A 13,286-nucleotide genomic window follows, 5' to 3' on the forward strand; every position below is an offset into this window, starting at 1 on the left:
TCCTTGTTTCTCAGCATGTTATACTAGGTGGTTAGAAACGGAAACGGCTACCTGGTCATTCTTGGCTCCCACACAATAATTGGGCCGACAATATCATAATTAAACATATATTTTTTCTTTAATTTTTTTGGGAGAGAAAGACTATTGCAGTTCTTCAATGGGAACAAAATTTACTCATCAATGATGTAATTCCGCCAATAATTTCTCAGGATTTTCCTTTCAATCATAATCAATTTTTATTTGTATACTACCTACCATTTATGGTATACCAAACAATTTGAAAGTATCTTTCAGTCATCCGAGGGTCATTTTATCCTGGAAGAAATCAGTCGCTTTTCAACATTAACCAGGGACAAAGATGGGAAGGTGAAACCATTAACAGTGGGGGTGTAACAATGCAAATAAAACTGTCACTGCCTTCAACATCTCGTTAGCTAAGTCATAAATGTCGCATGCATTTTTTTTTTTACAAGAGAAGTTGCAGTCTGAAGACAAAAGAAATGATTTAGGTGATGAGTTAAATTGCGAGTTTGTATTTCCTTCCTTATTTACACTTCTCACATTTTTACTGATCATCAGATCAGAGCCTAGTTTATTTCATCAGCCCAATAGCTCTCTTCTTAGGTTACCATATTCCTTATCTTGAAAGCTTGATCCTCCACGGTCCGCTTCTCTCGTTGTTTGAAAGATGAAGAATGGTAAGATGAGAGGTTTTATGTGCCAGTCCACAGCAGTAAATGCAGCGTGCATGGCAGCTGATCCTCGCTCGGCTGTGATGCCAAGAAGGCTAGACAGAATCCTTATAGATGAAACAAGATTAATCAACAATGCCAAGTACTCTAGGCTTGCTGAGTCTCCACGATTTGTTGGAGGAGACAAGAGACGAATTGTCACTCCCTTTATCAGAAGGGAACAAAATCAAGAACAGAAGCCAAAGCCCCTTAAGAAACCAGTTCAACTAGCTTCATCAGATTTCCAGGTCATACTTCGATTACGCCACTATTATATTCTTCAGTACCTTATCCATACGTATATGTAACCTGTTTTTACCCTATTCATCTCCTCACTCAAAAAAAAAAAAAAGAAGGGTCTATTCCGCTTGCAACTTTGTTAATCGATGACATTTATCATGGTCTCTTCTACTTAAACAACTATACACATCATCTTCACTACGAAAAAACTTAATATCAATGCCCTGTTCTAGTATCAGTCAGAATATGAAGATTCTACTTAAGCCAGGATTTGAGAAAACGACAGCATGCATGCATATGCCTGCAACTAGAAGACCTATGCCATTATTTGACAACTACTTCCATGTGTGACATAGTCCTGTTCTCTTGTAAATGAGTAATTGCAGGTGGTTGTCATGCGGGTCTCTCTTCATTGTCAAGGTTGTGCTGGTAAAGTGAAGAAACATTTATCCAAAATGGAAGGTATCATAGTATCCATTTGTTTGGCGAATCCAATGCTTGCTTAAATTTCGATTATCATACAAGTATGAACTCAACATATGACACCTTTTGATGTTTTTCTAATAACTTTGGAAAAAATATTTTCACCCAATTTTGAGGTTAAGTTTTTTGAGGAAACCAATCTCAGTATAAAAGAGTCAAGGACCGACCTTTCTACCTTTTGTCATATCATTTTCAGCTTGTTTCAAGTTGCAAGTTGCACCAACCAAGCAAATGGGGGGCATTAAATGTCCACCACTTCTGGTGCAAGAGCCACACCATCAAGCTGAGGCTATTGTTTTCACATGGATTAAGTCAGTCCAACACATGAGTGCCCCTGATTGCCCAACAACTATTCATTTTTGCTTTAGATAGGATCTCTACTGCCTTGCTACACAACAAATACAAAATATTTGACTTGAACCAAAATTGGCCACTGCAAAGTTTAATATATTTTTTTTCCTGTTCTGAAAAACCAGGCGTTACATCATTCAGTATAGACCTTGAGAGCAAAAGGGTGACGGTGATGGGGCACGTATCGCCAGTGGGAGTCCTGGAGAGTATTTCAAAGGTGAAAAAGGCAGAGTTCTGGCCATGTTGAACCCGGGGGAGCCTCTGAGCCTTTTACTCGGAAAGGGAAAAGAAGTGACAAAGTACCAAAGTTGCAAAGAGAAATCTCAGACGTTGGCTTTATCTCAGAATTGGGTAAATCTTTAATTTTAGTGGTCCTCAGTCCTCGCCCAAAATAAAAGAGGGATGGATCTAGTAGGTATGGTCTTTGGAGTACGTGAGAATTGTCGATGGGGATGTCCCATCGTTTAACACTTGATATTATTATGTGCCAAATATTAATTAGTCTTCCCTTTAAATTATATACTATTAGCGATGGTTCTAAAATTTTTTTAGATATTTATTGATAAATTTATTAAATTTATAGATATGATAAGGTTTTAAAAAAATTTTTAAGGTGTCAAGGAAAATTTTTTTATTTTAATATTCATGGACAACCTAATATTTACCTGTGAATCTGCCCATAATATATCATGCACTACACATGGTGTTGCTTTAATTGGATATAAATCATGGTTATTTAAAGAATATAATTTGCTTTATTATTAACTATAAAATTTTTTTGTTTATCGATTTTTTAGTTAATAAAATTCCAAAATAAGATTGTAATTAAATCTCATCCACTCTTTACTCAGTTCATGTGATAATTCTATGCTTGAAGCCTAAGGATATCTATCTAAGGATTAAAGTATATGGGAAAATTGAAAAAAAAAAATAAGATTTTTCCGCTCCATAAACTATTATAATTAGAAACTTTGCATGCGTTTCTGTGTTAGACTAAATTATTTTATTTAAATGCATTTTAATTTTTAAAATATTTGTATTTTATATATTTTAGTTGATATAATTAATTAAGGGTATGTTGATATACAAAAAATATGATAAGATAAAGTAAGATAATATTATGAATAAAATTAGATTAAATAATTTTATTTTATCTTGTGTTTGATATATGAAATAATTAATATAAAAAAATTTATTTATTATCAAAAATTTTTTTTTTTAAATTTATATAATTTAAATTATTGATATAATTTTTAAAAATATAATATGACGTGTAAGCTTTATCTTATAAATTAAAAATAATTTTTCTCACTTTGAAAGGATTGAATCATCTCATGTCAAGAAGATGATTAATCTTTCTTATAATTTTATCTATTTTTTTAGATACAAATTAAATATGATATAAAATAATTATCATTCTATCCTATTTGTTATCTTATTCATCAAATATGACCTAAATTTATTAAAAGTTTACAAAATGAAATATAAGATAAAAGATAAAATCAATACTTAAACATTTTATTTAGTGATAAATATATGTATTTGCCTACTCAAAAGTTAGATGAATCTCTATAATTAAAAAGTTATACTAAAAAATAAAGTTAAGCATGAAAAGAAATTATCAAATATAATAACAGCAAAATTTTTAGACTACACAAATAGAATTAGTAAAGTGACATATATCTTTAAAATATATATTAAAAATAAAAAATTAATTAAAAAAAGACAATAAGCGTCAATTTCTTAATTGGATTAAAAAAAATTTTCATTGTTAATATTTGATAATTTCCATAAATTTTTTTACAATAAATATAGTACATATAAAAAAGTAAATACTTTAAATGAATTATTTAATCTTATTTTATTTTATTTAATTAAGTATAATCTTTTTATGCTTTTATTTATTTCTTTTTAAAATTATAAAATAAGAGTATAAATAAATTATTTTTAATGAATTATATAATTTATTGAAATAATATATAGGCATAAAAATTAAAATCAATTATAACATTTAAAATATAATTAATTAATATATTTATATATTTTATTATTTATTATCACAAAATTAATAACGGATTGATATTTATTATCTTTGATTAAGTTTATACTTTGTATCAGCTTTTTCATTTTACTTTTTATTTAATAAAAAAATTTATCTTATTTTTGTTAGTTTTTATTCTTAGCTTGTTTTTAATTGAAATTTAGATTTTTTTTTCTATTTTTTAAGGTTTTGTGAAATTTTTTGCTTGATTTTTTATTTTGTGTTTAAAAAAAAAAAGAAAGAAAATTAATTAAAAAATGCTTGTCAATGAAATCCAATCAAACCAACAAACTCATTTAATAAGAAAGCAATGATTTATTCCATAGGCAACGTTCGAAAACGACGCACATTCAGTGCGATGGAAATGGAGAAGAGGAATATTCCCCAAATTTCGTAGTCGATTCAATTGCTCATTCTTGTTTTACTCCACCAAGGATATATGTATAATGACTTTGTTAAGGGGAGATTACAACTTTGAACAATTCAAAATTCTTGTCCTTTCAATTTGGTCTATATGCGTTTTATTTACTTATTTTTTTTTCGTTTTCTTCTTTTGTAATAATTCCTTAAATAGAAAATTAGTTTTGTTGTTCATTTCCATTTCCACGAGTTTATATTCAGTTTTGTTGTTCATTTCCATTTCCAGGAGTTTATATTCAGTTTTGTTATATTCATGGAAACTACAGTCTACAAACATCTCTCTGCTTCCGAACACGAAGGAAAAGGAAAACAATCAGCGAAAAACATAAGAAAAAAGGAAAAAAATTCAACTCTCTATTGATCTCTCTAAGGTTCAACGAATCTTGACATCCTTTAATCTTCGATCTCTCTTTCTAATTCCATTCAACTCTCTCTCTCTCTCAAATTCAATGAATCTAGACATCCTTTCATCCTCAATCTCTCTTTCTAATGTCTCATGATCATTCCTTTGAGACATTAATGTCTATATATATGTAACGTTGAATTCCAGCAAAAGAAATATATATTAATTTTAAACATATACAGAGAGCAGGCTGGATATGATGATGATGATGATGATGTCGTGACGCATCGCCAGCACGTAAAAGCAAGCTTTATAATTTGTAAGTAAACTCTTCTTGTTAAACTCTTCAATCTCAATTTCTCCTTTGACTTTCCCATTCATATATATATTTTTTCTTTTATATTGATGGTTTCTTTGGGTGCGGGTTGGCACTTGGCATGATGAATTCACTATGGATGGTGCTCACGAAAAGTGTTTGTTTTAATAAAGCCCGAGTTGGAAGAGTTATCGATCCATCTTCTGGAATACTTTTTATTCTTAGTACCGTATCAAAACCGAAAATACCAACTGTTAAAAGCTTTTTTTTTTTTTTTAATTTTTAATCTGGGTAACCTTTTTTTTATTATTATTATTTTTGGTTGAAGTTAGTTTCGGTTGTATCCAGGAGGTCATATTGCCATAACTCATAAGGTTATTGAATTAATAATAACAAAATATAAATTTTTACAAAAGACGCTGCATGTAAAAGATGAGACTGTAAATATTAATATTTGAATTTCAAAATTGTTAAATATTACCATTTAAAAAATGTCTGAATCATTTGAATTAATTTCTGGTTTTTAGAATATTCGTTTTATGATTGCCTTTTGGAAAGCAAAATCTAAATCCCACTCACACTTTTTTTCCCTGTTTGATTATTCCTCCTGTTGAGGAAACTGTTTGTTTCTTGAAACTGAGCACTTTCATTCTTGAGTTTTTCACAAGTATACTATACTGCTTTACTGTAATAGCCTTGCTTTCCTGGAAAAAGAAAATTGACCGAGTTGCTGCACAAGTGTCTTAATAAAAGATATGCTTCACAGCATAATGAAGTTCTGGAAAAGGGGAATACACTTCGGTTGGTAGAGCGCGGAGAATAGAAATTGCATCTAATCTTTTTGCTTATTCAAATCTGAAATTAAATATCCACCACAAATCCTGTAAATAATTCACAATTTGAACTACTTCAAAGTAAGGGTGAATCTTGTTTGTAGCGGAAGAAAATATAGAATAAGTTGGCTATATGACTCTAGGCCTTAAAGTCAACACTTAAACAAAGGATAGTTTATTATGATATTGAAATTAATGAATCAACATGGATGATCTCTTTCAAACAATACCAAACCAATTCTAAGTGTCTTTTGTTTAAGGAATTTAGCCTGATTTATAATCAACTTGCCGGGTCTTAAGAATGTAGAACAGATGAGAGCTAGATACATTTTCTGTAACTGATGAGAAGTGTCTTTTTGACATGAAATAGTTGACAAATATTGCTCATTGCACTCATATAAATGGGAACTGTCCCCCCTTTTTTCCAATGCAAACACTCTTTTGATCTTCTTTGGCTCTCTTCTCTTTAACTGTTACAGTCTCAAATTAGTTTGCGTCGATCAGCACTGACCTTTTAGGTTAGTATCTTTACTTGGTTTTTGATTTCATATACATTTCGTCTCTTTGAGTTCAATATGATTATTCTTAGAAAGAGAAACATTTTATAACTTATAATTGTTTTCCAACAATTTCAGTTGACTTTTGAATTTTTATGCTCCGGGATGCTATTGTTTTCTTTACAGGTCTACTTATGATATCTCATTAAATTATGTAGGTTATAAACTAGTCTCTAGACAGAATGAGTCACCGTGTCACTGATGGGCTTGGCCACGAGGAGATGGATGTTATTAACGTTTCTTCATCACGTCGCAATTCAGAGAATTTGCCATACGTTCACAAAGTGGGAGTACCTCCTAAGCAAAACCTGCTGAAAGAAATTGCAGGCACTGTGAAGGAAACTTTCTTTGCAGATGATCCTTTACGTCATTTTAAGGATCAACCAAGGTCAAGAAAGTTTGTGCTAGGCCTCCAAGCGGTTTTTCCTATTTTAGAATGGGGAAGGCACTATAGTCTTTCTAAATTCAAAGGCGACTTCATTGCTGGACTTACCATTGCAAGTCTTTGCATTCCACAGGTATCCCCAATCTGTGAGATAATGTAGTTGAAATTTCCATTTTTTGCTATGTTTCTAATATTTCATAATTTTAAATCAAGGATATTGGGTATGCAAAGCTTGCCAATATGGAGCCTCAATATGGATTATGTAAGCGTCTTGGCACCAATAATTTATTTTTTCGGGTGGGGTGGTTGGGTGGGAGGGAATCATACTTACAGATTTGAGGAACCTAATTTCAATTACATCACAGATAGTAGCTTTGTTCCACCTCTTGTTTATGCATTCATGGGAAGCTCGCGGGATATTGCTATTGGACCGGTGGCTGTGGTGTCTCTCTTGCTTGGCAGTCTCCTGCAGGACGAGATTGACTCATCTGATAATCCAGTTGACTACCGACGCCTTGCATTCACTGCTACATTCTTTGCTGGCATCACTCAGGTCACACTTGGATTTTTCAGGTATATGGCCAATCGCTTTTAAAGAGATAATGAATCTCCTTTGAATATATAATCATTATGGGGAATTTCTCTGGGTATATGTATCATGCTTAATGGTGGGTGTGATTGCTTTCAGGTTGGGGTTCTTGATAGACTTTCTATCTCATGCTGCCATAGTTGGCTTTATGGCGGGTGCTGCTATCACCATTGCCCTTCAACAACTTAAAAGTCTACTTGGAATCAAAAAGTTCACAAAGAATACTGATATTGTCTCTGTCATGCGCTCAGTGTGGAGTTCAGTGCATCATGGCGTAAGTGATTATTATCTTACTTTTGAGATTCTTTAGTTTTGTGGCACGAAACATGTTTGAATTTGGCTAATCCTACTGTCTTCTCTGTTTTACAGTGGAATTGGCAAACTATACTTATAGGAATGTCCTTCCTGGCCTTCCTCTTGGCTGCAAAATACATTGTAAGATCAAATTCTTTCCTTCATCATCTATGTAGAAAATTTTCCATGTAATCTAATCATAATGTATAAAATGGAGCAGGTGAAAAAGAACAAGAAACTATTTTGGGTGCCAGCAATTGCTCCCTTGATCTCTGTCATACTCTCCACCTTTATTGTGTACATAACACATGCTGACAAGCATGGTGTTCAGATCGTATGTATATCCAAGCTTCACCTTGTTCAAAGTAAAAGTAATGAAGATTCATTTATTTTTTGGTACATGGTACATGATGGAAGATTCATTTTCACAATGTTATCTTTAGGTGAAACATATCAGAAAGGGCATCAACCCACCGTCTGTTAATGAAATATTTTTCTCTGGAGAATATCTTGGCAAAGGTTTCAGGATAGGTGTTGTAGCGGGCATGATAGCATTGACGGTATGCAAATTCAGCAGCTGATTTCTTGATTTAGCATAAGGTGATTCTAGTCACAGTATTCTTTATCTAAAGACAAATATTTTCTCTTTAGGAAGCCGTCGCAATTGGAAGAACATTTGCTTCCATGAAGGACTACCAGCTGGATGGAAACAAGGAAATGGTAGCATTAGGAACAATGAATATTGTTGGTTCAATGACATCTTGTTATGTGGCTACAGGTGAGAAAACAGAAAGGCGAATGCACAGTGATTCATTACCTCTTTTCATTTTATAATATAAAATAAGTCATTCTAATATTTATCATCCAAATGCTCATGCAGGTTCCTTCTCTCGCTCAGCAGTAAATTACATGGCTGGATGCCATACAGCTGTGTCTAATATATGCACAGTGATTCATTACCTCTTTTCATTTTATAATATAAAATAAGTCATTCTAATATTTATCATCCAAATGCTCATGCAGGTTCCTTCTCTCGCTCAGCAGTAAATTACATGGCTGGATGCCATACAGCTGTGTCTAATATAGTGATGTCCTGTGTTGTGCTAGTAACATTGGAACTTATCATTCCTCTGTTCAAGTACACTCCAAATGCAATTCTTGCTTCTATTATTATATCCGCAGTGATTGGCTTAATTGACATTGAAGCAGTAACTCTAATATGGAAGATCGATAAATTTGATTTTGTTGCTTGTATGGGAGCCTTCTTTGGAGTAGTTTTCTCTTCTGTTGAGATAGGCCTCCTAATTGCGGTGAGAATTTAAGGAGTTTATTTACATATTTTAAGTGTTGATTTGCCACATATATCCACTAGATATCTAATTCTTGTTGCAACAGGTTTCAATATCATTTGCAAAAATCCTCTTACAAGTCACAAGACCTCGGACAGCAATTCTTGGAAAGCTTCCAAGGACGACTGTTTACAGGAACATCCTCCAATATCCAGAAGCAACAAAAGTTCCTGGCATCCTCATTGTTAGAGTTGATTCTGCAATTTACTTTTCCAACTCCAACTATGTAAAAGAAAGGTACAGCTTTACCACATTAGAATCTCCCTCTTGCTTATTCAAGTACTAAAAGAAAGTGGACTTGGTTCAAGAACAAACATGGTTATAAATATGTTCAAATATAGCTATTGGGGGTCTTAATGCAGTTTATATTTGCCGAGGTCCCAGAAATCCAAGTCGTTTACTGAGTGAAATTGCAGCGTATCTACTGGATTAGAAGCTTATTATAGGAACCTAAAACACCAAAATAAATTTCAGATAAATCATGCTAATTGCCTAAATCTAAATTCCTTTCAGGATTTTGAGATGGCTGGCTGATGAAGAAGAACAACTGAAAGAAAATTCCCAACGCAGAATTCAGTACTTGATTGTTGAAATGTCACGTAAGCTATCTTCAATTTTCCTCATTCTTTCTTTTTGGTCATCAAGCTTGCCAAAAGAATTCTTTCTTATGAATTTACATTCTTACAGCTGTTACTGACATTGACACTAGTGGCATCCATGCCCTCGAAGAGTTGTTCAGAAGTCTTGAGAAGAGGGATGTCAAGGTAACCTACAGTAAAAACACCTCAAACTTTGAACGCAAAATTTACGATATTAAAAGAAGGGCACATGTTTTAACCTTCACAACCATATAGTAGCATTATGTATGGAGAGTATTATCTCAGGTTTTTGCATTCTTCTTCTGCAGCTTGTTTTAGCAAATCCAGGGCCAGTTGTGGTTGACAAGCTCCATGCCTCAAAGTTTCCAGAGATGATAGGGGAGGATAGGATCTACCTCACTGTGGCAGATGCAGTACTAACATGTTCTCCCAAAATGGAATTAGAACCGTAAAATAATTTGTCCATGATGTTGTCCAACTAATCCAAAATTTTGGGATATTCAAGTGCATTTGATTAAAGAAAAAGAAAGTTTTTTAAGGAAAAAAGATCAGATGAACGAATTTTCATATTTCTCTTTTTTTTTTTGAGAGAGAACAAAGGTAAACATCACTATTAGTAGAATGAACATTTCCTTCGAAGGACTGATGGGGCTCCGGAGTCACACCACTGATATTTTTCTACTTTTAGGATAATATATCTGGTGTAGGTGTATGTGTTTGGAATCTCATTCTCATCGAATGGGGATTTTTTATTAGTCTCTTTGATTGAGCTTGAAACCTCAGAACAATTAAAAAGTGGCATCCAAGCTATCATGAGAATATTATCACGTGGATTTTATTTTGATAGACCATCATAATATACCCAGATTACAGAAATGCAAGTATCTCTAAAAGGAGCATCAAGAAATGGCAGAAGAGCTTTAAAGCAGATGATCATCACTGAACAGGTTATTTTTGAGGCTGTGAACATGTGAGCAGAAACTATTAAATTAAACTGAAACTTGAGGAGATTTTGGACATTAAATCACAAAGAGTAGTAGGTTAGTAACCTCACTCTGGTCAAAGAAATTGAGAGTTACCCAAATCCCAAAAGCCAGTTTAATGTGGCTTGAAGTGATTATGATTAATGGGATCCACTGTGTGGTTCTTAATGAGAATTCAAAAACTGGTTTGAGACCGTTTAGAGGCCTGTCCCACTCTCCTCTGGTACTTTTCGGTTTAAGGAGATGATCAGTATCGAATCACTGTCGGTTAGAACAGTAATTCCATTTCCATTCCAACCCATCAAAGAAGTAGGCCCTCTTGTCACTTCAATAAGCCGCACCCGCCTCGATCAATGGCGTAAATTGAATAAACAATTGACGTTCTCAATGTAAAACGGGTATTCTCTCGGCTGCCAACTTCTCACAATATCCCTTGATTTTTGGCCAAAAGGTTGAGAAATGACAATCTTTTCACAACGTAAGAATACGTTCAAACGGACCAAAACCAACAAAGCCCTTTTTTTTTTTTTCTTACAATGGAAGGTTCACGCATGCCGTAGACAAACAGGCAGGCAAGACCTGTAGGAAACTCGCGTATGGAAAGTGACATCCTGAGGCTGCAGTGCCTTCTAAACACCCAAAGAGTTCATATGACAGAAGTATATGGTGAATGCCTTTCCAGGTTCTCATCCACTATTCAACACTCCCAATTCAGCATAGAAAATTAGAGTAATACGACAACTATATATAATACTAATATATCAAGAGGATGGTCCAAAGATCAAACAGAGTTTCAAGTAACCCACAAAATGAATATTATCTACTCCAGCCACACATCAAAACAAAGGAAAACTAATTAACACCAGGGGATAATCCCCAAGAACTGATCATAACATCAAAATGGTCTCTCATATTGATACCTCTACCTCCGCTCAAATAATCAGTAAAATTTTAACTTAGTAGCCAGAGACTAACATAATTATAAGGCCCACTACAAGAGATCCGATAGAAACAGAAAGCACTGGAGAGCCTGAGCTACCAGGAGCTGGTGCCGGTGCTACCTCATTTCCTCCCAAGAATGTTGTGGGCGCACCTGCTGTTGTTGATGGTTGCACACCTACAAATTTGGTAAGGAAATGAAAGTCAAGGTTGTTAATGCAGAATAAAAGCAGGGTAAAAAAAAAAAGGACCTGAGACAATAAGCTTGTTGGATCAAGGAGTTGACAGGTGTGAGTTGACAGTTTTGAGTTCTGAAGGAAAACTGGATCCCCTTCTGTTAGAATTTTGTTTCCCTTTTTTTTTTAGAAAAAATCCAATTAAAGGGTTGATTTTTTAGTTCTTAAGGGATTATTATACAAAGATTTATTTTAAAATTAAAAAGGAAAAAGATCAAATGACATTAAAAAAATTCAAACAAAGACAAAGTGAGAAACAACAGCCAGGTATCTCTGCCAAGATAAGGATTAGATTTATCAGAACATACCTGGCGCACCAGCAGGAGTGAGAGATACTGCCAAAAAAGAAAAGCAACATTATTGCTTATTAGTCATCAATTTTAAAACTCAAAATTTGTTGTTTTTCACCTTCTTTTTTTCCTTGTTATTTTTATGAATGAATGCCTGAAAAGGAAGCTTCATTTATTTTCCAAATGGAAATGAAAAAAAAAAAATCATTGCTAATAAACAAAAGTAAAATTTACCCTTTATCTAGAAGGGAAATTTACAACAACAAAAGGCATGGGAGCGAAATTTTGATAATGATACCAATGGGCAATTAGTCATATTAGTCAAACACACAGAAAGGTTACAGCTTTGGCGAAGATTCCACAACTTGTTTCATAAACAAGTATCAAAACACACCCCTTTAAACCCCAATGCAATTGAAAATTCCCTTCCCAAACAAAATCTTTAAAAAAAAATTTAATCAAAATTTCCACCATAACATGTGGAAAGGAAGAAAAAAGAAAGAAAAAGTTTAGGCAAGGAAAACAAAGAAAAGCTAAGTCACTTACTTGCGCAGGTAGTAGCAGAAGGAGAAGAGACTTTGCAGACAGTGGGCAAAGTCAAGGCCTTGGTGACATTCAGTGTAACACCCAGAGAAGCACTGCTCTTAAAAGCCTCACACAAACACTCGGGGTCTGCTCTGAGCACAGTTTTCAAGCCAGAACAACATGTTCCTTCTGGCTTGGACACCTGACTCCCACTCGACACAAACGACAAACAATCCGCCGTGTTCAAGATCAGAGACGAGCAGTCCACAGAGGAAGAAGGTGCTGGCGCCGACGCATGGTGGTGGGCAGCATCAACAGCCCAGATTGAGAGAACAGCAAAGATTAAAGCAAAAGAGAATTTTGATGCTGCCATTGTTGGGATATCAAACAGGAGAGGTCAAGAACTGGGCTTTGGTTGTTTTGGAAGGTAGAGGAAAATGGGAGGCTTTTTGTGAATTAAAAAAATAAGAGGAAGTGGAGGGGGATTTATAGGGGAAGAAAGAGAGAGAGAGAGAGCGAAAGGGTTGGGCTTTGCCGTTTTGAAAAGGGTAGAGAGAGAGATTGGCATGTGGGCAGTGGGCACATTAGTCGGTGCAATGAGAGGGAGAACGGTGTACGTGTCACGGTTCCATGCACCGAGCTGAATATAAAAAATAAAAGATTTTTTTTGAAATTTGAAAATTTTTTTTCTTTTATCAGTAACGTATTTTTGAAATGAGAATCATCAAATCATTAGATTAAAAAAAACTGATAAGGACAGAGATAATTTTTTAAAAAATTTT

The 13,286-nt window shown here is 33.9% G+C and overlaps 3 protein-coding genes across 6 annotated transcripts; 2 read left to right on the forward strand and 1 right to left on the reverse strand.

Annotated features, from left to right (window-relative positions):
* Window positions 1-401: 401 nt before the first annotated feature.
* LOC111283022 (uncharacterized) lies at window positions 402-2,332 on the forward strand. The gene is made up of 3 exons (XM_022871372.2): window positions 402-979; window positions 1,358-1,433; window positions 1,931-2,332. Exons 1-3 carry the CDS (start codon window positions 689-691, stop codon window positions 2,050-2,052), a joined length of 489 nt encoding a protein of 162 aa, XP_022727107.1. The 5' UTR covers window positions 402-688; the 3' UTR covers window positions 2,053-2,332.
* Window positions 2,333-4,541: 2,209 nt separating this feature from the next.
* Window positions 4,542-10,308, forward strand: LOC111281924 (sulfate transporter 1.3-like). 3 transcript variants are annotated; one of them, XM_089761049.1, is made up of 15 exons: window positions 4,542-4,637; window positions 4,852-4,928; window positions 6,474-6,833; window positions 6,914-6,962; window positions 7,066-7,273; window positions 7,389-7,563; window positions 7,659-7,724; window positions 7,804-7,917; window positions 8,027-8,143; window positions 8,235-8,361; window positions 8,607-8,893; window positions 8,979-9,169; window positions 9,446-9,531; window positions 9,620-9,696; window positions 9,840-10,170. In XM_089761049.1, exons 3-15 carry the CDS (start codon window positions 6,498-6,500, stop codon window positions 9,981-9,983), a joined length of 1,977 nt encoding a protein of 658 aa, XP_089617175.1. In that variant the 5' UTR covers window positions 4,542-4,637; window positions 4,852-4,928; window positions 6,474-6,497; the 3' UTR covers window positions 9,984-10,170. The 3 variants fall into 3 exon arrangements, with proteins under 3 accessions (XP_089617175.1, XP_022725465.1, XP_022725464.1); XM_022869730.2 differs by lacking the exon at window positions 4,542-4,637 and adding an exon at window positions 6,238-6,276 and having other exon boundaries at window positions 4,842-4,928; XM_022869729.2 differs by lacking the exons at window positions 4,542-4,637; window positions 4,852-4,928 and adding an exon at window positions 6,140-6,276 and having other exon boundaries at window positions 9,840-10,308.
* A 930-nt stretch (window positions 10,309-11,238) lies between these two features.
* LOC111281925 (non-specific lipid transfer protein GPI-anchored 31-like) lies at window positions 11,239-13,037 on the reverse strand. Of its 2 annotated transcripts, XM_022869731.2 has the most exons (3): window positions 12,526-13,037; window positions 11,998-12,024; window positions 11,239-11,631 (listed from the first exon to the last, which is right to left on the reverse strand). In XM_022869731.2, the coding sequence occupies exons 1-3, from the start codon at window positions 12,875-12,877 to the stop codon at window positions 11,471-11,473; spliced, it is 540 nt and encodes a 179-aa protein (XP_022725466.1). In that variant the 5' UTR covers window positions 12,878-13,037; the 3' UTR covers window positions 11,239-11,470. The 2 variants fall into 2 exon arrangements, with proteins under 2 accessions (XP_022725466.1, XP_022725467.1); XM_022869732.2 differs by lacking the exon at window positions 11,998-12,024 and having other exon boundaries at window positions 12,526-12,976.
* Window positions 13,038-13,286: the final 249 nt, after the last annotated feature.

Source organism: Durio zibethinus, chromosome 5 (assembly GCF_047325235.1).
Source record: "Durio zibethinus cultivar Kanyao isolate XHJ-2024 chromosome 5, ASM4732523v1, whole genome shotgun sequence".
Classification (NCBI taxonomy): domain Eukaryota; kingdom Viridiplantae; phylum Streptophyta; class Magnoliopsida; order Malvales; family Malvaceae; genus Durio; species Durio zibethinus.